We start from the raw sequence: 26,703 nt of genomic DNA on the forward strand, positions 1-26,703 counted from the left end.
TGTGCTCAAGTGTCAAGGAATCACTTGGAGATTACAGTCACGTTGACCACGATCGCCAGCAGGGGTGGGAAGTCTCCGAGCAGTCGGAAATCTGAGCTGTGAGAGAGAGAGAGAGCGCAAATGTGCCAATAACTATTTGCTAGTGCCACTTCGCAGCTTTCTCTCTGAAGAAATGAACAGAACCAAAAAGCCTTCTCAAGTATGGAACGGAATCACATATTTTTTAAAAAATATATATATGTGATATCTGAATAACATGGATAAAACCTTCCTGGTGTAACTTGTAAGAGTGAACAGAGGTTAGCTGAGTTTTTGTGCTAATGAATGGTGAAAGTGACAGTGAACTACTATCCTGCTACCTGCTGTCATGGAACTATAAATAGCTCCATTTCTCTTCTTTGAGAGGCTTTCAGAAATGCTGTTCAAAGCAAAGATATAGGAGGACCTGAGAAACAATGAAGAGTCTGAAAATTTCTGTCCCTTTTATCTTCAAATTTTCAACCTGTCGATTCTTCGTTTTAAAACCAGGGCTGCTGAGGACTATTCGACTGAAGAGAGCTACTCATTGTGTGCTATTTAAATATTTTGGGCTGGTGTTGAGGTTGGTACATACTCCTCCAGCGGGAGATATCATGTCTTCCAAAGTGAAGCATGCTAAACTTTAACTTGCCATCAAGTATTCTTGCCGGCAAGTTAAAGAAGTATGGGCTGGATGAAAGGACTATAAGGTGGATAGAAAGCTGGCTAGATCGTCAGGGTCAACAAGTAGTGATCAATGGCTCCATGTCTAGTTGGCAGCTGGTATCAAGCGGAGTGCCCCAAGAGTCAGTTCTGGGGCCAGTTTTGTTCAATATCTTCATTAATGATATAGAGGATGACGTGGACTGCACTCTCAACAAGTTTGTAGATGACAGTAAACTGGGAGGAGTGGTAGATGTGCTGGAGGGCAGTGATAGGATACAGAGGGACCTAGACAAATTAGGGGGTTGGGCCAAAAGAAACCTGATGAGGACGGAAGAATCCCATGCACTGCTACAGACTAGGGAATGAATAGCTAGGCAGCAGTTCTGCAGAAAAGGACCTAGGAGTTACAGTGGATGAGAAGCTGGATATGAGTCGATAGTATGCCCTTGTTGCCAAGAAGGCTAACGGCATTTTGGGCTGTATAAGTAGGGGCATTGCCAACAGATCGAGGGAAGTGATCATTCCCCTCTATTCGATATTGGTGAGGCCACATCTGGAGTAGTGTCCAGTTTTGGGCCCTACACTACAAGAAGGATGTGAAAATATTGGAAAGAGTCCAGTGGAGGGCAACAAAAAGGATTAGGGGGCTGGAGCACATGATTTTTGAGGAGAGGTTGAGGGAACTGAGATTGTTTAATCTGCAGAAGAGAAGAATGAGGGGGGATTTGATAGCTGCTTTCAACTATCTGAAAGGGGGTTCCAAAGAGGATGGATTTAGACTGTTCTCAGTGGTACCAGATGACAGAACAAGGAATAATGGTCTCAAGTTGCAGTGGGGGAGGTTTAGGTTGAATACACGAGGAGGGTGGTGAAACACTGGAATGGGTTACCTAGGGAGGTGGTGGAATCTCCTTCCTTAAAGGTTTTTAAGGTCAGGCTTGACAAAGCCCTGGCTGAGACGATTTAGTTGAGAATTGGTCCTGCTTTGAGCAGGGGGTTGTACTAGATGACCTCCTGAGGTCCCTTTCAACCCTGATATTCTGTGATTCTATGAAACTGAATTAAGGCCACTTTAATTCTGAATGAGAGTGTCCAGACAGGAGCTTAATCACTTTAACAAATCCACTTTCAGTTTGCATTAACTTTCCAAGTGTCCCCATGCAGGCAAGGGTGAGGGCCTCCTAGAACTCAAGGGAGCATAATGGGGGAGGGTAGATACTGCATCATCCTCTGTGAGATTGTAGCCTCTGTTCTCTTCTATGTCCATCCAGCTCCACCATCAACTGAGGGAGGGAGACAGCAGGGAAATTACCCTGCTGCCTCCCTGACTGTCTGCTCTCTTGCTAGATGCTAGCCTTTGCCCCATTATCTGCTCCTTATGCCCCTCAGCACCAGGCCCCTATTAGACAGAGAGAGGAGGCTCCTGTTTGTGCATTGTATTGAAATGATGGTAGATATACATTGGCTGGGCTATGGCTATGCTAGTCATTCACATTTTGAAGGGCAGCATTTGTATTTGCATGAATCATATGGCATCACTGGATCAAGTTGCTACCGTGTTTAGAGCATCTAGCAAAAGAGCTAAATCTATAGTAACACTTGTCCTCAGTGCATCTCTCATCTGAGGACCTCAGAGCACTTTGCAGAACTTTACAACGCCCCTCACAAATATCTCCCCATGTAGGTGGTATTGTGGGTGGCTTATCAAGGTCAGCTAGTAAGTGAGAAGCAGAAGAGTGGATAGACAGATCTATCTCCCAGGAGTCCTGATCGCAGATGCTTGCAGTAGCCATGAGAGAACACTCCTCAGGGACATGGACAATGTATATCATGCAATGTATTAATTTGTGTATTCTTCTATAACATTAAAGCGGCTGTTATTACAGAAAGATATGGATTTCTGCCCAGGTAGCAGTCTTGACAGATGATGATTACACAGATGAGCAGTAAAATCATATGATAATGCAACCCTATATTTCAAGGTCTGTAGATTAGTGCTGGCTTTACTTGTCAAGCCAGTAAATTGCCAACTCTCACATTATAGCAATGATATAGTATTTTCTCCATCCCACGCAGAAAGAGACGGCTGGCTGAGAAACATTGAAAAGAAATGCTTCAAAATGGTCATTACGTTTTTTTTTTTTGGTTGGACATGGCTTTGTTAAACCAGTAGCGATCAAGGTCTCTGGGCAAAATTGCAAATGGTGGCCAGAAATTCAGACCAATAACTCCTATTATAAAACCAGATGGGATCACTGTGATCATCTACTCTGACCTCCTGTACACAGCACTGGCTTCTAACTTGCCCCAGGGATGCTCAACCCCTGCTCAGCCCCAGATCCCACCCTTCTCCCAAACCCCCACCCTGCCTTCCTGCCCCTGTTTCCACCCCCATCCCCGCCCCCACTCCCCCCTTTGCCCCAAGGCCCCACCCCACTTATTCTCACCTTGTGTTCCTTAACAGAAAAGATCAATATATATTGCTCTGCCGCCTTGGGGTTTCTGAAATTATTTAATTGACATTTCAAACAGAATTTATTGTGCAAGGGTGTGGATTCGGGCCCCGATACTGCAATCCACAGCATGTAGGCAGACTGCAGCAACTGGATGGAGTCCTCTTGATTTCAGTAGAGTTTCTCTGGAGTCGCGTGGGAGAGGAGCATCAGGTCCATGATTATCATAAACTAAGTAGCACTGTGTTACCATAAATGTCTAACATGACAATAGTTTTACTATACTGAGAGCATTCCCAATGTGTTTTATAAAGATTACCAGTCCTTTACTACGGCATACAGCTGGCATAAATCTACCAGATGACTGCTCAGATACTATGCTAGATAATTAAGCACGCTTTAAATACCTACCTAGAGAGATAATTCTGAAAGGTTTGCCATACACACACTATGCAGAATAAGCAATTTCAAAGTAAGAGAAGCAACTTTGTCAAATGCCTGCTTCCGAAATTATTATTGATCCCCTGCTAGGTTCCTCTAGCATCCCATTAAAGCTCCCAATAAAGTAACCAAACCTGATTGTCAGATTGGTTGGAATATCCCTTTATGGTTATTAATTCAAATGGTAGTGGGGGAAGATGCTGAGAAAAGATAAGAAGCTGCAAGAAAAGTATTCAGAGATTACCTGCATAAATAGAGAAGAGAGATTCTAACTCCAGCTACCTTTTGTTCTCTGACATACAGTCAGTGTCATACAGTCTTTTCATGCGCCCTCTATAGCATGGGACACAGAATAGCATTGAAGCACAAACCCAGAGAACTCAGTGGGTTTTTCTTCCATGTGGTTCGCCAGAAGCAGACAGGTGACAAGCTTTCTCCTGTGTTGAGAATTTCCCATCCTTTGACTGCTACAACCTTGAGTTTACATTTTGGAACACGAGTGCCAAGATGTTAACACAGCTGGCTTTGTGCATAAAGTCTGTGGGGACATGATGGGCTGAAGCAAAACAGTATAAGCCTGTTCTCAGGAAAGGTCTCTGCTAGCAGCAGAGGATACTGGTGTTTAGCTAAAACACAGGAGACTGCTTGACAGGTTGCAATTACCCCTGCCATGTGCATCAGGCTGCTTTCTGAACTTCCACTTAATGGGGTGCAGTTCAGCTATTACGAGGTTTTTTTAAAGGTCACATGTGATGTTGTTTGCTGCTAATCAGGGTTCACCTTTGGCTGCAGGATTTGCTCATCATTCCTGGATAAACCTCAAAAAATGACCGAATTTCTTATTATTTTTTAATGACATTACAGGAGCAAGTTTGTAAAAATAATAGCAAACATCAGAAATCTCAGCTTTGACCTCCATGAATTTCACAATAAAAATGTCACTCTAGCTGATACCTCTGAGATCCTAGGACATGCTGCATATAGTATACAAGTTAAGGAATCAGTTTCCTCTAATACATATATTTTTAGGAGATGAGACAGTAAATAGGATTTTGTTATGGAATCTATGAAGAAACATGTTTGCTGATACTTGTTCATGGAGATCAAGTGTTATTTCAGTGCACACTATAATATACATCTAGAAAAATATTCAGTTAGGCTGATATGTGCTGCATATGGGCAGGGCCGGTGCAATGATGATTTGTGCCCTAGGCAAAACTTCCACTTTGCACCCTCCCCCCAGCACCCCTCCCCTGAGGTGCCCCCCCAGTGGCAGCTTCCCCCCTCCGCCCTAAGGCGCCCCCCCCACGCAGATTGCCCTCCCTCCGCCTGAGGCAACCCCCCAGGGCAGCTGCCCGCCTCCGCCCTGAGGCATGCCCCATGCAGCGCTCCCTGCCCGCCCCCTCCGCCCTGGCACCCCCCCGCCCCAGCTCACCCCTGCTCCGTGCATGAGCACAAGCACCCTGAGCACACCGTGTCCGCTTTGCTTCTCCGCCTCCCAGGCTTGCGGCGCCTAAAGCTGATTGGCGCTACAAGCTGGGAGGTGGGAGAAGTGAGCAACCATGGTGTGCTTGGGGCAGGGGTGAAGCTGGGGTGGGGAGTTTCCCTGCGTGCCACTCCCCCCTTACTTGCTGCAGACACCCTCCCTCACCCCCCTGACCCAGTTCCCTCCGCCTAAATGCTGGCGACGACTGGGGTGGGTGAAGATCTGGCCACCACGGTCGCTGCTGAAGAAAATGGTGCCCCCCAAATGCTAGCGCCCTAGGCAACTGCCTAAGTCACCTAAATGGTGGCACCGGCCCTGCATATGGGCCATGAGAAGAATCTGCGATTAAGAACCTCTCTCTCTTTTATAGTTTAATCTATATTAACTTTGTCTGCAGGATATGACCTCCTGCCTCTTCTTCCTTGGGAATCCCAGTATAAGTTAAATCTATTATGCAGGAAGACAAAAGTGCTAAAGGATGACCTTTCACTTTGGCATGATAGCCTGCAGTATTTGTGATTTACCATCTGTCATAGTCGATCATTCTTAATAATGATACAATTTATAAAATGTTCACATGAGAAAACAGCTGGAGCCTGAGAAAGGATAGAGAGGCAGGGATATGACCTTCTAGTGACATGCAGGGCAGATCCTTCTGGGCCTGATTCTGCCACCCATGTTCATAGAGAATAGTACCTGACTGCATAAGTAGCCCCAGTGGAGCCAGCAGAATTATGCATGAATTATGGTACTGCTCAAGGTGACTAAAGATGGCTGAATTTGTCATTTAATATCTTGTAGTCCCTTCACATGCAGAACTCCTGTTGGTTTCAGTCATAGGTGTGTAAGGACAGCAGGATCAGCCTCCCAAGTAGGGTGACCAGACAGCAAGTGTGAAAAATCAGGACCGGGGGGTGGGGGGTAATAGGAGCCTATAAAAGGAAAAAGCCTCAAATATTGGGACTGTCCCTATAAAATCGGGACACCTGGTCACCCTACTCCCAAGTATGATCAGTGAATAATCAGATATTGACCAAGCTAGCTGCTCTTCTATGGGCATTAAAGTGTGAGACTGGCCACTTAGCATGAGGCAGAGTCAATGGAGTGTAACTGGATTAATTTAAGGGAAAAAACCCTCAAAGAACAAAGACCACATGATCTCAGTTGTACGTTTTCACCCTTGGGTGAGAAAGTGGCAGATTTTACTTGTGAGTCACAACAGATATGTGGTAGTGGAAAATATAAATAGCTTTCCACCAAGTGGGGTTCATTAATATGTATTTGAATCCTACAACACCATTCAGCTCTGAGGGAAAAATACACCAGAATTGTTCTGGATTATAATAATTTTAGCAAAGCATCTAATTTATATATTAAGCTTGCTTAATAGTCTTACATTGCCTTGATCTTTGATCTGAAGCAAAAGGTGGTGAATAGTTTATCTAAGGAGGTTAAAAAAACCCACGTCACAATCTGCCCTGTAATTTACATTTCTAAGAGGTGCCATTATGGGACTGGAGAATGGGTTCCAAAAGATTAGTTCCAATGTTACAAATTTCTTTTCACGAGATACACGCAGGGGAAAAAATAATAATAATAATGATAAAGGAATGCAATTCTGCAGACAAATGTTTCAGTTCCATGCCTTCTTCACTACAGACAATGATTTCAACTAAATGCCAAAAGGCATTTAGCTGTAACATTTGTCAGCAGAACAGGGCTGGCTTTAAGTTTCCCTTCTGATTTACAATTGAGTGTTTTTATTAGATTTACTGTACTGAAACATGTTTTGTTAACCTCTAAGAAATAAGCCAGCCTGTACATTAATCATTCAGACTGATATTCATCCTCATGCACAGGGCCAGCACAAGGTCCTCTGCATTACTTAAGCAACGCAGTGCAGATAGGAGTAGGATGCTTGCAGAATGGCTGCTTGCGGATACTTGTGGGGAAGAAAAATGCTCTTGTGGTTAAGGTGTTGGACTGGGACTAAGGAGACTAAGGGTTCCATTTCTGGCTTTGTAATAGACCTTGTCTACACTGGCAGTGATGTGTAGGTAGGTATAGCTATATGCCACAGCGCTAGATGAACCGCTACACTGATCTGTTGGCCAAGTACCTCTGCCACAGGTGAGGAATGCAGTTCTCAACCCACCGGAGCCGCTTGGCCAGGCTGTGAGCTATGCACATGTATTTCTTGGGAAGATGCTGTGCTATGCAGCACAGCTGTTTAAAGCCTAATTATTTGGGCTTTTCATACCACTCTTGTGGGTTTCATAGAATGGGTTCATTAATATCTACTACAGTCATTCCTCAATAATCCCCACTCTCGGTAACATATTCACCATGTTAATAGAGAGTGTTGGCAATCACAGCTTTATCACAACTTTTGACAAGTCTCCCATTCATATTTCCCCTCTCCCTCATTTGTCCAAAGCAATGAGTTGTAAACATTTACAGTAGATGCACATAGGGTTTATTCATATTCAAATAAAGCCATTATCCTGGCCTGGAGTTTTGGTAGTTTTCTACTCTTCCTCTAGAGTATTTCTCTCAGTAGTGCATCTAATCAGGTTTAGGTTTTAATTAAACAGCTGTCATTTGCTTCCTAGTTCTGTTGTGACCTGATGTTGAATTAAATTTTAATTTAGCCTAGGCTGGATAAGAAGTAGATTCCTTCAGACAACAAAGAAACACTATTAGCAGGTTACAGTTGTAATTAAGAAAAGCTCTGCTGAAGTGCTAATGCATTCAGGTACAGAGAAGGAATTAGAGATAAACACTTCTGTAATTATTATTCAGGGACAGAGCAGGCAATGTGAATATGCAGCTCCCACCTGAGTTAATAGAATTCCATTTTTGTACGCTAGCTATCCTTTTTAAAAAAAAAAAGCCTCGGAGTACAGAAGCAGGACTAGGGTATTTACCATTTTACATCTGGGACGTTTTAGTCACTGTGGCTAAGATCCTCAGTGGTGAAACTTGGCATAGTATCATCAATTTCAGTTGAGTTCTGCCAGTTTATGCCAGCTGACCTGTAAATCAGTGTTATTACCCTTCTGTAGATTTCAGGCACTGTCAGCAATAATCACTATAGACATGATAAATTCAGAAAATGGTTACTTGTCAAAGATCCATTTTTTAAAATATAACATCTCTCTCTCTCTCTCTCTTATGGACAGGCAATTAGTTCAATTCAGACTTCATACTCTTTCTCACAGAGGAAATATATTTTTGGAGTCTGAAAATAGTTAGCTTGTAAAAAGATCTTAACACTGTCTACTCTAGTTGCATAACACTGGATCTAAGCATTTGAGATATTGATTTTATATCATAAGTTTTCCTCCCAGTGAAGTTTATTTTTGTGATGCAGCAACCGCTAATCAGCACGGCGAGTTTCTCAACATGCTGAGAGGAACATAGGGCAACACTTTATGTCAAGATCAAGATAAAAGTATTTCAGAACATCCAAAAATAAACAGGCTAGTGATGTGTCAATTCTTAGCCCTGTTCTCTTGTCCTCAGCTTCCCAGTTCAGATGAAGTGTACAAAAGGAACAGAAATCCTTTTGTAATCTTTGTATTAACCTTCAGCAGTGCCAAAGATGATGTCAGTGTAGCCACTAATCACCAATTGTTTTTTAAAATGAAGCTCATTGGGCCCAATTCTCCTCTTGCTTACACTGGTGTAAAGCAAGAACAACTGCTGGTTACTGTTATAATAACTGGTGCAAAACTGACATACGTAAGATCAGCCAGTTCCATTAAAGCCTGTGAAGTCAATGGGAGTCTTTCCATTAACTTCAATGGGCTTTGGATCAGGCCCTGAGTGGAGAGTTATGTGGTTCACATTCCCCTCCCCACCAGAAAGAGTTCTGAAAAGGAGGATTATTCAGCTGTATTTGTTAATTATGTCCCTTGTGAGACGTATTTTTCTACCTGATCCTTTGAAGAAAAAAGTCCTTTATGGAAGAATGGCTTGGAAAATGGCATTGTGATAAAATGGTCCAGGTGAAATGCAACATATCGCAGGGGCATTACCTCTCCATTATGTATGTGTCATATGATATATTATATATGTACACACAAGCCTATTACTGTGTATGTATATGCGTGTGTATATATGTCTGACTGTATATGATTTGCAGGTTGCTCACCAATGGTTTTGGCATGAATGAAGCAGCCCGAATTTGACCCTATATGTCTTCTGCAATCTAAAATTTTTTCCCCGCAAGGTGACACATTTTGGTTCTCAGTCTCGCTCAATCTATAGTCCTTGTAAGGACTTGGCAGGGTTTTTGTTTTGTTTTTGTTTTTTTTCACATCTATTTCTTTTACCCATGCTGTCCCTCCCTACTGGATGACAGCTGCTTATAAATGAGACTGATCAACGTAAATGAACATTAAACAGTCATTTACTGCACAAAACATCTGGTTCATGACTTACCTAATGTAGAACAAAGAATGTATATTTATTTCTTGAGGCCTTATTCAGGACAGCACTTAAGCATATGCTTAAATCCCTTTGAAGTGAAAGCTTTGAGTTAAGCACATGCCTTAATACTGTTCCAAATACAAATGCACTCAAGCATGTGCTTACGTGCTTTTTTGGAACCTGACTGATGGCAAAGCACTAGTATACGTTGTTCGTTAGCTAGCCCTGGTCTTTAGTACTTCATTTAATTCAAGCTATTTTTTCTAAAAGTTGCCCGATATTAATATTATATCTTAGTTGCCAGTACTTATTGGTCATCTTCTGATGTCTGTAGCTTGTGGTGTACTCCCATTGTTTCCTGTTAATTTAGCTAGCAGACAGAAGGAAATTATAGTGAATATACCTCACTGCCTATGCAAGACAGTGCCAGATTTCTCACTTCAGTCCAGTTTTCCACCCAGGCTAATTATGGACTTTAAAGTTGGATGAGTTGGAAAGCTACTTTTGCCCCCTAGTTGAAGTTGAAGAGATGATTTTATGGAAGTGATTAATAAAAAGCTAACGGATTTAAATAAATAAAAAAACTCAACCACAAGGTGCTTCTTGAAACCAGAGACTGAACCCACACAAGCATTGGTCATGCAGTGCAGCATGAAGGTCTGGCTCTGGTTGCAAGCATTTCTTATTTGTAAACCACGCAGATCCTGTTGAGTAAAGTACCTTTCGAGGTTCTCCTCCTCCAAACTGCACAGCCACTTACGCAAGCGGGGGACCGCAATAACAGCTCATATGGGGTAATTAATCATACTCTATCCACGCCAAGGTGTAGATGAAGGCTGTGTTAATGGAGTCATTAGCATCCTGGCTCTGTGAATCCATCACAGGAGAAGATAAATATGGCTTGATGGCCAGTAAAATGTCTCCAGGTGGGATTCTGATGGGGAAAGATTTTAAAATTTGCATATGGCATTCTGTTGTTTTTGGCACCACATCTCTTTCTAACGTGACATGAAAATGAAGGTTTCACTCAAGCCCCCAAAGAAGGAAACCACTTAACAGGCACATCTTTTAAGGAGAATTTGGGAAGCAGTGGAGGGAGGTTTATCATAACACTTGGTGTCCGTATCTACAACCACCGACATAACTTGGGAGGTTGAGATGGAAAGATTTGTGTAGCTCCATAAAGATTGTGACATATGACCCTGTCTTCTGCAAAGCATTAAGAAGAATGCAGAACAAACCTGATTTATTGCATCATGCTGGCAATATCTACTGGTGTATTTATAACTTGTTATTTTGTATTAGCAAATTACTTTAGCAGTGCACCTAATTTTTAAAATTGCAAGTCAAGGATGAAGGTCAATAAGCATAATGACTGATTTCCAACAACACTGGAAATGTCTACATTGTGCCACGTGGTCATGCTTCTTTAACGTGCATCCCCTTTTTGTGCATGTGTGTGTATGTGCAGGATACAGAAGTCCTTAACACGGCCATTCTGACAGGGAAGACGGTATCTGTTCCGGTGAAAGTTGTTGCTGTGCACGAGGATGGTTCAGTGATCGACGTTTCAGAGTCCACTGAATGTAAATCAGCTGATGAAGATGTCATAAAGGTGAGGTGGCTAAACTAAGGTGTGCAAGTTGGAAAGATGGAGCTTCCCCTTTCTGCCCCCCCTCATTGTGCCCCTGAACAGAATTCAACCACGATCCTCCTTGTGCTCTCTGTGGCATTCAGGCCCCCAACTTTGCAGTCATGGAGTCCCACCAGAAATGATCCAGTGTTAGTGTTCAAAAGGGCATTGGATTTCTGGAGGTTGTTCAGGGATAGCATGCTCCTTCTGTATGGTGAAACCCAGCGATCCAGGTGCTGCCTATGTGCCTAGCAGAGAGGTGGGTGTGAATCCCTGGACTGGACAGTATGAATGCATGAACACGGAAAGTGCAGGGCCCTCAGTGGTGCTAAACCACCAAAACGGGGGAGAATGGAAGGAATCATGGCCCTGCCTCTTTTTTTGCTTGCTGGCAGATCAATGCTGCTGAGGGGGAAGCACATGATGTCTGGTGTTAGACTTGGGAAGAATCAAGCCATCATTCAGGGACCCTTGCTGTCATGCAGCCCTTCTGCACCCATTATTACATAAATAGTAAGAGTTGATAGGATTGGTATATTGCCAGGTTGCTAATACACTCCTGACCTTTTTGACCTTGATTTTCCAGTCCCGAGCTTCTCCTAAGCAAAGACATTGCACTCTTACAAATTCTGAAGTGGCATTGTGATGTGTGTAAGAGTGACAGTTAGACCAAGAGTGAAATTCTGGTACTATTGAAGTCAATGGCGACATTCCAGTTGACTTCAATGGGGCCAAGATTTCACCGCAACAAACTTGAACTGAGTTCTCCAGAGATGAAAGACTACTTGCACTGATACATTAAGCCACCTGGTACACAACAAAGCAGATTTTTTTAAATAAAAACTTCTTTATAGTAAGATCTATGACTTTCTAAACCACCTTGTCCTACCTACTGTAGGAAAAGCAGACTTTGCTTTCAAATGTGATAGGTTAAATTGGTTTCCTCTACATTAACACCAATCAATGGAGAGACAAAGGGATTGTAAATATGACCTTTTAAAGTCATTGATTGTATAACTTTGCCACTGTTGTTACCATAGAAAACAAAGTCATACAAATTATTATTATTATTATTTAGACATAAAGGTAGAGAAGCATTTTAACTGGAATTGTGTGTCTATTATGTCTGCTTTTTGTTGGTGGTGCATAAGCATCAGATCTGAGTAGGATTATCTTGCCTTTATCCTTACCTCTATGGAGTTTTCAAAGAGGAGTCTTGGAATGGTGGTATTTTTTGTGTTTTGCCTGAGTCGCGTGGACACAGCTGTTACAGAAGATAAGTCTCTACACTTACCTCTTCTGCAAACAGAGATCCTGTGACCCAAGAACTTTAATACTAACTACCTCTGTAGCCTTTAACAAAGAACATTCCTTCTGGTCTTCTAGATAGTAATTGTGTTTTCTCTACATACATTTCCAGATCTGACAGACCATATTTATATGTTCTCTGTAGATTGCTTTTGAGGCACCAAAGCCTGTGTCTTAGTATTTTAACTCATCAGTGCAACATTTTTTGTAGATAACACCATAGGGGTCTTAGCAGATAGCATGAAAAATTCTCCGACAAAGTATGTGCTATCTTAGGTGAACAAAAAAATGTGTATCGTCAGCCTATAATTCATTTTGAAATATATGTACATGGATTTTTACCAGATCCAAAAATTCACCCTCGCCTTATTTTAAAAAACTTGGAGTGAGTTCATTATCAGCCATTGCATCTGGTATGTGGTAAATCAAACACATTCCAATTTATCTCCAAAGACGACAATGAGGCATTGGACTTAAAGAACTTATTTTGTAACTTTACTGGTGAAATTTTAGGGTATTTATTGTCAAACTAGAGATGGTGTTTGTAGAAGTGTTACTAGAAAAGGAGGTGTTTTCATCAGTATCTTGTAAGTCTTGATAAAAATCACAACCCCCCCCTCCCCCTGCCCAAAACCTACTTTGGCATGCTGTATTTAATGAAGTGAGCAAATTCTCTTAGGCCACGTTTGAAAAAAATGAATTGTGCTGAAATGTGTACTGGACTCAACATGCGCTTCAATTCAAATTCTCTACATAAGGTAATTGATTAAAGAAATACAATGATGTTCTATTGTCAAGTCTGGAAAGATCTGAACCAAATAATACTACATCACTCTCATCATCAAATTCAACACAATATTTTAGCAATAAACAATTTTTCTTGACTGCAGCTTCCTTAATTATGCTATCAGTTGAGATTTTCCCATTCCCAGACTAATGCTAGCCAGCTTTGTGCACATTTGTTCAGGTTGACTTGTATTTTTTGTTTCACTCTAATCAGAAACTTCAATCCAACACTTGGGTTGGTGTCAAAATCTATAGCCAGGAAACTTTTACTTTTGGGTTTTTTTGGGGGTGAACAGGTAGCTCTCGTTTTCACGAACACAAATAATTTCTGAGTTGTCTAACAAAGACCAATTTACAATACAGCTGCAGGGAGAATGTGATGGGGAGGGGTTATTTGCTGTGCATTTAAGTAAAATGTTTTAAAACGTTAATGGCCTGGTTCTCATTTAATAGAATCATAGACTTTAAAGTCAGAAAGACCATTATGATTGTCTAGTCTGATCTCCTGCACAATGCAGGCCACAGAATCTCACCCACCCACTCCTGTATCAAACCTCTAACCTATGTTTGAGCCACTGAAGTCCTCAGATCATGGTTTTTTAGACTTCAAGGTGCAAGACCCGTGCCCCACACTGCAGAGGAAGGCAAAAAAACCCCAGGGCCTCTGCCAATCTGTCCTGGAGGAAATTCCTTCCCACCCCAAATATGGCGATCAGTTAAACCCTGAGCATGTGGGCAAGACTCACCAGCCAGCACCAGGAAAGAATTCTCTGTAGTAACCAGAATCCCACCACATCTAACATCCCATCACAAGCCATTGGGCATATTACCACTAATAGTCAAAGATCAATTAATTGCCAAATTAGGCTATCCCATCATACCATCCCCTCCATAAACGTATCAAGCTTAGTTTGAAGCCAGATGTGTCTTTTGCCCCACTTCTCCCCTTTGGAGCTGTTCCAGATCTTCACTCCTCTGATGGTTAGAAACCTTTGTCTAATTTCAAGTTTAAACTTCCTGTATGGCCAGGTTTATATTCCATTTTGTTTTATGTCCACATTGTACTGAACTTAAATATTCCTCTCCCTCCCTGGTATTTTATCCTTCTGACTATATTTTATAGAGCAGCAATCATATCTCCCTCAGCCTTCTTTTGGTTAGGCTAAACAAGCCGAGTTCTTTGAGTCTACCATTTCCATTAAGGCAGGTTTTCCATTCCTCGGATCAATCCTAATAGCCCGTTTCTGTATTCTGTTCAAGTTTGAATTCATACCTTCCTTAAACATGGGAGACCAGAACTGCACACACGTATTCCAGATGAGGTCTCACCAGTGCCTTTTGTATAACGGTACTAACACCTCCTCATCTCTACTGGAAATAACCTCACCTGATGCAGCCCAATGACCGCATTAGCTTTTTGTTCGGCCATGTCACATGGCGGCTACTAGGTCATCCTGTGATCAACCAATTACTCCAAGGTTCTTCTCCTCCTCTTGCTATTTATAACTTGTCGTGTCCGCGCGTTACTGGCAAAAATTCTTGTTATTAATTCCCTTGAGGACGTGGTTCTGGCGGGACCCACTGAGAGTGCCAATTCAGACAAATGCTCAAACAGGGCAGTCAAGCCTAGGCTGGGGTTTTTCCACCTCTAAGGCAAACCAAACCAGCCAGACAAAAATGACTTTGGTTTCACCCCACTGGCTAATCACAAGTCACACAAGCAATTTCCTTAGACACTCCAGTCTTCCAGTATCACCACCAGTGCCACTCGTCCTGGGATGAATGTGTTATGAAAACCAACATCCCAGTAAAAGAAAAAGTTCTCTCGATCCAAGGACCAAGCCCCAGACCCAGGCAATATGCACACCAGATCTTCCCACAGATCACGCTTTTGCCAATCCTTTTAAATCTAAATCTAAAGGTTTATTCAAAAGGGAAAAGATAGAGATGAAAGCTAGAATTGGTTAAATGGAATCAATTACATACAGTAATGGCAAGTTCTTATTCAGGCTGTGAGAGTTGATGGAGTAAACTGCAGGTTTAAATCAGTCTCTGGAGAACATCCCCGGCTGGATGGTCATCCAGTCCCTTTTGCAGAGCTTCAGCTTGTAGCAAAGTCCCTCCAGAGGTAAGAAGGAGGACTGAAGACAAAGATGGAGATGAGGCCTCCGCCTTATATAGGCTTTTCCAGGTGTAAGAACACTCCTTTGTTCCTACTGTGGAAAGTTACAGCAAAATGGAGTCTGTAGTCAGATGGGCCAGTTTCTGCACACCCTGCTGAGTCACAAGGTGTATCCGCCTACTCTGAATGGGTCAATTGTGTGGCTAGATGGTCCTTAATGGGCCATCAAGCAGGCTAAACAGAGCTGACACCAACTGTCTGGGATCATTCCCAGTTAACACAGCACAAGTTTGAAATACAGACGAGGATACAGCCAATATTCGTAACTTCAACTACAAAAATGATACAGACATACAGACAGCATATCATAACCAGTAACCCATAACCTGGTCTTAGACACCTTATATGACCCCCTTTACCTAGGATTTGGTGCCACTACAGGACCTTGGTTGCAACCCATGTTCTATATGGTCCCAGTTTCTATCAATAACGTCACAATCCCTAAATGCATGACCTTGCACTTTTCACTATTAAATTTCCTCCTATTACTATTACTCCAGTCACTGCAATGTATCTCTGGGTTTCACCACTCTGGCAGCGTAATTAAATTTATGACCACTTTCCGATCCATTCACATTGCCAAATGGGTGTAAATGGACCTTAGTGTAAATGAGATTCAGTCAGGCCTTAAGTGTTTCTGTTTCCCAGTATATCCACTGAAATAAAATCACATTTCCTTTTTGCTTTCAACCCATTTTCCTTGAAGTCTTTACCAGAGGAAACATGAATGAATATCTCCACGTGTGACCCAACTTGATTTTCAAAGGCGCACAGTCTCCCTCTATAAATTTCACTATTATTTTTTGCTATGTACCATGCTGCTGTTCTTATCTGATTAGTGGCTCTGTTATTTTTCACTTCACAATGAATTCAGGTTTCAGAGCGGTCGCTGTGTTAAGCCATGAAAGCTTATGCTCAAATAAATTTGTTAGTCTCTAAGGTGCCACAAGGACTCCTCGTTGTTTTCATAGTGGATTGTTGATCTTGTAAACTCAAGAACTGAGGTGTTTTGTTTTTTTCACTTCAGAAAACCAGGTACAGGTCTGTAAAACGGTGCTCATGGATTTACCTTTTGTATTAGTAAAGTTTCTACTAGTTCTAGAATTTTCTGTGGTTAGAGAAGGTTGGATTAAGTTAGACATAAAAAGGTCAGGAAAAGGACTTCCTCCCTAATAAAATTAACATCTGCAGCCTATAGGGAGGTGTTACATTTCAAAACACTGCCTGTTTAAAATCCAGCTAGTTCAAGCAGCAGCCCTCCATATGGGTACGCTGTCAAAGCTGGGCATGAAGTTGTTCTGGTTCCTGAATTTAAAAGGTCCACTGGAGCCGGCAACTAAATAAGGCTTGACATGACCTCTAAGAAAAGAGACAAGCTTTCCAGTTGCAGTGGTGAATTTATACACGTTGTGAAAGCGAGGCTCCTGCCCTTTGACTGCTTTTCTTGTCTTTTTTCAAAATAGTTCTTATTCTGCCTGAGAATAAAACCCAAGGGCCTGATCCTAGGCTTATTCAAGTCAATGGGAGACTTTTCTATTGACTTGACTGGGATTTGGATCAGTCCCTAGAGCAGTAGATCAAATCCAGTATCAGTTTACACCCTGTATTGTTCCATTTGCTTCAGAGACTAAACAGGGTGTAAATTTAGCCTGCTGTGTGAAACTTTCTGGCATCAAATTAACAGATTGAGAATTGATAGAAGAGACGCTCACCTGGGACTATGCCTTTTGGCTAGTAGAATAGGTAGACCATTAAATTAATAATTATGTAGTTAACCAAAGGCAAGAGATCTGATTCTCATTTATGCTAAGGCCACTTTATCTCACTGTGGTCATGTAAAGGGGCCTTAAAAGTGAGAGTAATTTAATTTTTTTGTATAATTGCAACAACCTCATAATATATTTTACCCAAAATTATTTATATGTTCTCTCAGCCTTAACTCCGTTTGAATGTGGTTTTTAGCTGGAATTTAGCAGGCTCAAACCCACAATGTGAGTTGGAATTTAGCACTGGCACGGGGGTTATCTATCTATTTCAGAAAGAGCATGTAGCTGCCCCCTTTGATAAGCACCTTTTGTAAAGTCCATATTGATTTCACTTCTAGACATGTTTCCATGTGCTGTACAGAGTTAAACCCTCTTATAAAAGTTGTCAGCTGGGTTGTATGTAATTTACTAATTTTGTGCTTCTTTACCCCATTAATTCCATCCTGTATTGTTCCTTTCTAATTGCAGAGATGTCATATGCTGTTGGCCAGAACCGAGAGCATTGCATTCTTAATCTTTTATTTCTCTTTAGTAGCTTATGATTTAGTAGATTGTTAATGAGACAATCCTTTTTGCTCATTTCTGTCCCTGCTCTGAATTACAGTGATGTAATTCCACTGAATTCAATTAAACCACTCTGGATTTACACAGATTAAATGAGCATATCCTGGCCACTTACTATTTGTGTGTGTTACCAAGTATGTATCCATTTATAGCTACTTAGATACCATGTTGATTGGGTGCAGTATAAATACATAGGGCCCAGATCCACAAAGGTACTTAGGTGCCTAAATGTTGCATTTAGGTGTCTAAATCCCAGTTTTGGCTCCACTGTGATCCACAAAACTTCCACTGAATCCTGTAGCACCTAAACTCACTAGTGACTATAGTTTCGGCCTCTGGACATGCACACTGCTACATCTCTCTCGAAGCATTCAGTTGCCTAAGTCGAGTGCAGGGTTGTCAAGGTTCCTTCCCAACTCTGAACTTTAGGGTACAGACGTGGGGACCTGCATGGACACTTCTAAGCTTAATTACTAGCTTAGATCTGGTACACTGCCACCATCTAGAATTCCAGTGTCTGGAGCACTCTCTGTCCCCCCCAAAACTTTCCCCTCCCTGGGTTGCCTTGAGGGACTTCACCAATTCCCTGGTGAACACAGATCCAAACCCCTTGGATCTTAAAACAAGGAGAAATTAGCCATCCCCCCTCCTTTCCCACCACCAATCCCTGGTGAGTCCAGATCCAATCCCCTTGGATCTTAAAACAAGGAAAAATCAATCAGGTTCTTTAAAAAAAGCTTTTAATTAAAGAAAGAAAGGTAAAAATCACTCTGAAAATCAGGAGGAAATACTTTACAGGGTAATCAGATTCATATAGCCCAGAGGAACCCCTCCAGGCTTAGGTTTTAAAGTTACAACAAACAGAGGTAAAATCATCTCAGCAAAAAAGGAACATTTACAAGTTGAGAAAACAAAAATAAGATTAACACGTCTTGCCTGGCTATTACTTACAAGTTTGAAACATAATAGACTGAATTCAGAAAGATTTGGAGAGCCTGGATTGATGTCTGGTCCCCTTAGTCCCAAGAGCGACAACCCCAAACAAAGACACACAACAAAATACTTCCTCAGCCAAGATTTGAAAGTATCTTGTCCCCCTATTGGTCCTCTGGTCAGGTGTCAGCCAGGTTTACTGAGCTTCTTAACCCTTTACAGGTAAAAGAGATATTAACCCTTAACTGTCTGTTTATGACAAGGGCCTGATCTGGTAGGTGTACTCAGGGAGCTACCTATTGCCCACCCTATGACTGTTAGCCCAGTGGCTGAATACTTGCTCTGGAGGTGGGAAACCCAGGTTCAGTTTCTCCCACTAGAGGGGGAGAAAAAAATTGAACAGGAGTCTGCTGACTGCTGTAACCACTGAGTGGATAAATAATGAAAGAGTGATTGTAACAGGGGGGCTGGACCCCAGTTCCCCCACCTCCCAAGTGGGGGCCCTAACCCTTGGACATTCTCACTGCCTCTTTCTTTCTGTCTGGCCAAATGTGACAGTGCAACAGTCATTGGGCCAAATTCATCTGTGATATAATTCCATTTGTTTCAGTAGAGTTAAACCACCAAGGAATTTAGCCCAGTGTTTCTTTACTGAATGGACTCTCTAGAATCTACTAGAATTCACAGGGCCTGGTTCAGATCTCATGCCCGTGTAATGCCACTGATACCAGCACAATTACTCATGATACACCCTGTACTTAGGATCAGGCTCCTTCTGCCTAATCAGAAGCATATATTGAAAACACCGGGATCATAACATCCTGAGGACTGTGAGAGAATGCATGTCCCTCGTTAGCTTTCCAGGGGAAAGCACACTAATGCATTATTCCTCACTTTCTGGTAATATGCTGCCTAATCATGATGAAGGTCAAATTCAAACCATTTCTGCCCACTGCTTTAGTACCGCAAACCTTACCTTGAATCCTCTATATTAATGTTATTGTATAATTAATGTTAAAACAATAGAAGACCTAATTTCCCCTCTGCCCCTCCCCCGCACTACTTTCTGTCTAGCAGTAGCTAACGGGGCTTCAATCTTTTATCTGGTATTGTAACGAGCAGTAAAGCTGGTGGTTGACATGGATTGAAACATGATGAGGGAGGGGGAGAAACGTCATAGGAGAGAAGGAGGATCACACTTACTCCTCCTCTGCTAGCCTGTCCTTAAGGCCTATGTCAAGATAAGGGATACATCTGGGAATGAGCCTTTCTGGAACAGGAGTAAGTGTAAACACTATTTCCAGTTCTGTGTTTGTACAGAACCTAATACAGAGGTTCTCAAACTGGGGGTCGGGACCCCTCAAGGGGCCATGAACTTATTACATGGAGGGTCGCTAGCTGTCAGCCTCCACCCCAAGCCTCGGTTTGCCTCCACCATTTGTAATGGTGTTAAATTTATGAAAAAGTGTTTTTAATGTATAAGGGGGGTCGCACTCAGAGGCTTGCTGTGTGAAAGGTGTCACCAGTACAAAAGTCTGAGAACCCCTGACCTAGTACAATGAGGTCCTGACTAGCACCCCCCAACCCCCCAGGTATGACTGCAGTACAGTTAAATTGTAATGTCTGGATGGGCTGGACTAACTGCCTAGGCTCATGTTTTCAAACCTTGGTCACTACAGTTATGCTCCAGAATGTGACTAATGTAATTTTCAGAGGTGTTGAGGTGGGGAGACCATGGGCATTTGGGGCATCTGAAAACCAAGGCGCCCAAATTCTGAAAAATGTTGGCCCTAGTGCTAAAGGCCTGAGGGGACTATTTAAATACATTCAGCCTCTCTGTTACGTACATAGTAGATGGTCCTTTCTAGCGTCCAAGAGCAGAATGGCAACCCCACATTAGCGCTGATGAAGGGGTATGCATCCCCCCTCCTTTGTTGCACACTCAGAGCCAGGTGGCTGAAACCCTTTCAGGATAGTAATTTTTCAGTGACATGCCAAGCACATGTGTGACAGCTGCCATAGCAGGGATTGAAATGGGGACCTCTGGAGCTCAAAACATGAAGTGCTACTGCTTGAGCTAATGCTCTGTAGCTAGGCCTGTAACAGGGCTTGTCTACACTTCCTGCCGGGTTGGTGGGCAGCGATCGATGCAGCGGGGGTTGATTTATCGCACAGATGTGATAAATCAACTGCTGAGTGCTCTCCTGTTGGCTCCAGTACTCACCAGAACGAGAACCGCAAGCAGAGAGCGTCAGCTGTCGACTTACTGCAGTGAAGACACCACGGTAAGTAGATCTAAGTACGTCGACTTCAGCTACACTATTCAGGTAGCTGATGTTGCGTATCTTAGATCAACGCCGGGTGCTGGTGTAGACAAGCCCAGAGACCCGTGTTCTCTGTGGATCAGGCACATAAGGGGGTTTTAATTTGTTTTCAATTGTTTTTTATATTCTTTGTGACAGAATTAAGAGTCTTTGGCCCATATCCACAAAGGTAGTCTAGGCTCCTAACTTCCAATTATTGCAAATTTTACAGAGAGATTGTAGCTGTGTTAACCCCAGGATATGAGAGAGAGAAGCTGGGTGAAGTAATATTGTTGATTACCAGCTGCTCTGCTGGTGAAAGAGACAAGTTCTTGAGCTACACAGAGCTACTTCAGGCCCCAAAAAGAGCTCTCTGTAGCTTGAAAGCTTGTCTCTTTCACCAGCCACAGGCACCGACTTTCCAGTGTGCCAGGGCATGCTGGACCCTCAGACCCTTGCCCCACTCTACCACTTCCCCCAAGGCTCCACCCCCACCTGCCTCTTCCCAACCCTGCCCCGCTCCTGCCCTGCCTCTTCCTGAGCTCACTCTGCCCCCTCTCCTCAGTGCGCCTCCTCGCTCCTTCCTCTCCCTCCCAGAGCCTCCTGAATGCTGCAAAACAGCTGATTGCGGGCGGGAGGCGTGGGCAGGGAGGTAGAGGCACTGATCTGCAGGGCCTGCTGGTGGGTGAGAGGTGCTGGGGGGAAGCTGATATGGGGCTGCTGGTGGGTGCTCTGCACCCATCATTTTTTCGTTGTGTATGCTCCAGCCCCGGAGCACCCAGGGAGTCAGCACCTATGTCACCAGCAGAAATCGGTCCAACAAAAGATGTTTATTTCACCCACCTTGTCTCTCTCTGTTGATTTCAGCAGAAGTTAGGAGCCGAAATAGCTTTGTGGATCTGGGCTCTTGTGCCTGATTCTCCTCCTCCTTGTGCCGATTTACCCCAATCTCTCTCCTGTGATTTCACTGATGTACTGCTGGGCCAGGAGCAGAAGAACCAGAGCCAATGTTTTCACTGGGGAAATGTACCAAATTATTCAACTGGGTTTAAAACTTGTTCAGCTGACCTCTGTTTAAACTCATCTGATTACAAGAAGGGTTCCGGATACTCGAGCTTGGTCTGCACTGCCTGGGAGTAAGCTTGGAATTAATCTTGAATTTGAGGGAAAATTTCCCCAGAGCAAACAAAGCCTGAGTGTCTCAGTCCAGGTTAGCGGGAGAAGCTGCTGCCTGAAGTTGTTAAGATAAAATTCTTTTGCTAGGAGCTCCAAAAATTGAGCTGGCGGCACTCATGATTTGCAGGCTTTGCTGTTGCTTTGTCATTAAAATCTCTGATCAAGGGTGTAACTTACTGTAAATAACATGGACCAGGAATATGAAGGCTAATCTTATCTATCAATCTGTCATTTCTATAGTGTCTGTCACCAGACTACCTATGAGCTTTATTCAGTGCCCAGTCATTTCCCTCAAGGAAATAGTTCATCCCAGGAACCCCAACCCTTTCTGGAAGCAATGGAAATACTCAGATGCCAGCTTGGTTGAAGGATTTACCTTCGTAGCAATTAGTTTATTACAGCATGCCTTTTAGCCAGGTTTTTTTTTTTTTTTTTTTTTTCCCTAGATTACAGTGCCCTACACATAGGAACCCTAACCCTAGCTCAGGAAGCGCTACCCTTCAAGGAACCCTAACCCTAGGGCGGGAAGCCCTACCATTGGAACCCTAACATAGTTCCAAGTGCCTTATCTATAGGAACCCTAACCTAGCTCCAAGTGCCTACCCTTAGGAACCCTAACCCTAGGGTGGGGCCTGGCCCTACCCATAGGAACCCTAACCCTAAGCTCCAAGTGCCCTACCTAGGAAACCTAACCTAGGGCTGGGAAGTGCCCTACCCATAGGAACCCTAACCCTAGCTCGCAAGTGCCCTACCCATAGGAACCTAACCTAGCTCCAAGTGACGAGCCTAGCCCATAGGAACCCTAACCCTAGCCCAAGTGCCTTACCCATTAGGAACCCTAAACCCTAGCTCCAAGTGCCCTACCCTTAGGAACCCTAACCTTAGGGCTGGAAGCCCTACCCATAGGAACCCTAACCCTAGCTCCAAGTGCCCTACCCATAGGAACCCTAACCCTAGGGCGGGAAGCCCTACCCATAGGAACCCTAAACCCCTAGGGCTCCAAATTGCCCTACCATAGGAACCCTAACCCGAAGGGCAAGTGCCCTACCCATAGGAACCCTAACCCTAGCTCCAGTGGTCCTACCCATAGAACCCTAACCTAGGGCGGGAAGCCCTACCATAGGAACCCTAAACCCCTAGCTCCAAGTGCCCTACCCATAGGAAAGCATAACCCTAGGGCATGGCGCCCTACTCATAGGAACCCTAACCCTAGCTCCAAGTGCCCTACCCATAGGAAAGCATAACCCTAGGGCATGACGCCCTACTCAGAGGAACCCTAACCCTAGCTCCAAGTGTCCTACCTTAGGTACCCTAACCCTAGGGTGAGAATCCCTACCTATAGGAACCCTAACCCTAGCTCCAACTGCCGTACCCATAGGAATCCTAATCCTAGGGTGGGGCGCCCTACCCATTGGAACCCTAACCCTAGCTCCAAGTGCCTTACCCTTAGGAACCCTAACCCTAGAGCAGGGTGCACTACCCATAGGAATCCTAACCTTAGCTCCAAGTGCCCTACCCTTAGGAACCCTAACCCTAGGGCGGGAATACCTACCCATAGGAACTCTAACCCTAGCTCCAAGTGCCCTATTGATAGGAACCCTAATCCTAGGGCAGGAAGCCGTACCCATGGGAATCCTAAGCCTAGCTCCAAGTGTCTTACACTTAGGAACCCTAACCCTAGCTCCAAATGCCCTACCCTTAGGAACCTTAACCCTAGCTCCAAGTATCCTACCCATAAGATCCCTAACCCTAGGGCGAGGTCCCTACCCATAGGAACCCTAACCCTAGGGCGGGAAGCCCTCCCCATAGGAACCCTAACCCTAGGGCAGGAAGCCCTCCCCATAGGAACCCTAACCCTAGGGCGGGAAGCCCTCCCCATAGGAACCTAGCCCTAGCTCCAAGTGCCCTACCCATAGGAAAGCATAACCCTAGGGCGTGGCGCCCTACTCATAGGAACCCTAACTGTAGCTCCCAGTGCAGTACCCTTAGGAACCCTAACCCTAGAGTGGGAAGCCCTACACCTAGGTACCCTAACCCTAGCTCCAAGTGCCCTTCCCATAGGAACCCTAACCCTAACTCCAAGTGCCCTACCCTTAGGAACCCTAACCCTAGGGCAGGAAGCCCTACCCATAGGAACCCTAACCCCAGCTCCAAGTACCCCACCCATAGACCCCAGGTCCAGTCCATCTTTTTCAGTGCAGGCCAAAAAGGCACTAATTGATGCCCCTGCACCAGTATCACTAAGCCATAGGATGGAAAATACTTAGTCATTGGGCCAGAGAAAATGAGAGAATGACTCTGTAGCCCAGTGCTTAAAGCACTCCCCTGCGACGTAGGTGACCCAAATTTAAGTGTCTGTTCCAATAAGTATTTTATACCAAATGGAACAGTTTCAGCAAGGGAGATTGAGGGAGACCCACCCATCACCCAGTGATTTGGGCACTCTCCTGGGAGGAAGAGCCCTGAGTTCAAATCTCTGCTCCACATCAGCCAGAGTGGGGATTTGAGCCTGGACCCCTCACATCCTGGGGGAGTGCTCTAACTACTGGACTAAAAGTTGGTGAGGGAGACAAGAGCACCACCATTGTTCTGGGTAGGGCACAATCTGCTAGGCAGCTTTGAAAAATACCCACCAGAATGGGCCCATCAGGTGAGATTGGTAATGGAATGATGACCTCAAGGATCTAAATTTTGGACGTAGATGCCTAAAGTGGCAGTTAGGCACTCAGTTCCTTTGTAGAGCTAGCCATTAGCCATGCAGTGCCTCAGCTCCCCATCTGTAAAATGGGGATGATGCTACTTCCCTACCTCAGAAGGGTGTTGTGAAGATAAATACATTAAAGCTGTAAGGCAGGTCTGACACTTCCATAATCCTATATAGCAAAGATTTATTAGCCTGGCACTTTTTAGACAGCTTATGGCATAATGCGTGTGTCTTCTGCAAGCTCTTTTTAAAGGCGCAATGTCTTCAAAGATAGTTGGAATATCTTGTCCGAGGGAGGAGCCATTAAGAACACATCGCGATGACGGGCAGTTAGCTTGCAGCAGAGATGCTGCTGAGAGGAAGACAAAACTCAGCGGCTTTAGCATTTGGCTGTCATTATAGCAAACAATGTAAAAGGGCTAATCCTAATCCTGGGAAATGATTGCTTCCATATTTTATGTGAGTCTAAAGTGCAATATTGCTGAGGATAAACACTGAATATTTCATATTAAGAGATGAACTGAGAGAACACTGGCCAAATTAGCCGTAATAAGGTTAACAACAGCAAACTGTTGTGTGCAGAAAATGGTAAACTCTTAAAAGCTTTCATCTCAGATTCTGCAGCAAATTAATTTTGCTTTATAAACTGTAATGCATGGGCCACTTAAACATTTTAATTAGGGATGTGTGGACCTCCTGGAGTTTGAGGCTTTCTACTGCTTCAACTATTGTTCATGCTAGGAAAATGAATTCACCTTTCCAAACATTTAAACAACCCTCCTGATCCCTGAGTACGTACTTGGGAAGTTAGGCCGAGCCGCCCGCTGTGCAACCACAGCCACACTGGTGTTGTCGGTGCATTAGCTCAAGCAAAGCTAGCGCCTCCGTCTACCTGCGCTAGGAAGCACAGTTTCCAGCTGCAGCGTAGACATACTGTTATAAGTAGATAGGTAAGGGTTAATTTTTCTTGTTATTACCTGTAAGGATGCAGCACCCCGAGTTACATTGACATTAGGTGAACAATGAGGAGAAACCAATACATCATCTGACCACGAGAAGGACCCAATTATGAACCTGTGATTTTTTTACAGCTTTGGGAGGAACTGGAAACTCGTGGAGATTTGTTTTCCCGCTGTGAGTAAACAAGCTTTTTTCTAACTCCATCTTTTTTAAATATTCCAACTATTAAGTGTGGAGTACAAAGGAACCAAAAGTAATCGGCTGGATGTGCTTTGATTTGTATATTTACATGTGCGTGTTGATTTGCTGGGACTGGTTTAATTGGGCTATTTTTAAATTGACTGTCATTTCATATTTTCTTATAGCAGAGCTGTATTGGATCTCTTAATGACCGTTTTTATTGTTTTATTTTCTTTTTCTATATTTAAAGTTTTCTTTTAAACTTGTGGGAGTTTTTTCTTGCCTAGTAGTAAAGGGGCGAGAGGAATTTTTGTTGCCCAGGAGCTCTGTATATATCTGTGAAGGCTGGGGGGAGGGAGAAGAAAAGCCCAAGCTGTGTCTTTATTTTATCTCGTCCTGGGCGGGAAATGGCTACGGGACAAAGGGATGCTGTGAATCTCGTGTTGTGAGCTGACTAGGTTTGAATGCATAGCCTCGGGAAGTAGAATGCCCCTCTGGTTGTATCAAAGGGAATAGGACAGCATCGCACCGGCTAACCCAGGAAAGGGGGGGAAGCTGGGGGATGAGATAGAGGAGAACCAGGGGCTCTGGGTCTTGGAGGGGTCCCCCAAGGAAAGGTTTGGGGAACCCGAGGGGGCCGAAACCCTGGAAAACTTTGGCTGGTGGCAGCGAAATAAAATCCAAGCTGGATATAAGCTTGGGAAGGTTCA

The 26,703-nt window shown here is 43.7% G+C and overlaps 1 protein-coding gene across 1 annotated transcript in view; it reads left to right on the top strand.

The window, feature by feature from the left end:
- TMEM132B (transmembrane protein 132B) overlaps positions 1–26,703 on the top strand; it is a 391,123-nt gene that overhangs the window by 309,656 nt on the left and 54,764 nt on the right. Inside the window, exon 5 of the mRNA XM_032791201.1 lies at positions 10,970–11,113. Coding sequence (XP_032647092.1) covers positions 10,970–11,113 — 144 coding nt within the window. The remainder of the gene's footprint in view (positions 1–10,969; positions 11,114–26,703) is intronic.

The sequence above is a fragment of the Chelonoidis abingdonii genome, chromosome 22 (genome assembly GCF_003597395.2).
Source record: "Chelonoidis abingdonii isolate Lonesome George chromosome 22, CheloAbing_2.0, whole genome shotgun sequence".
NCBI lineage: Eukaryota > Metazoa > Chordata > Testudines > Testudinidae > Chelonoidis > Chelonoidis abingdonii.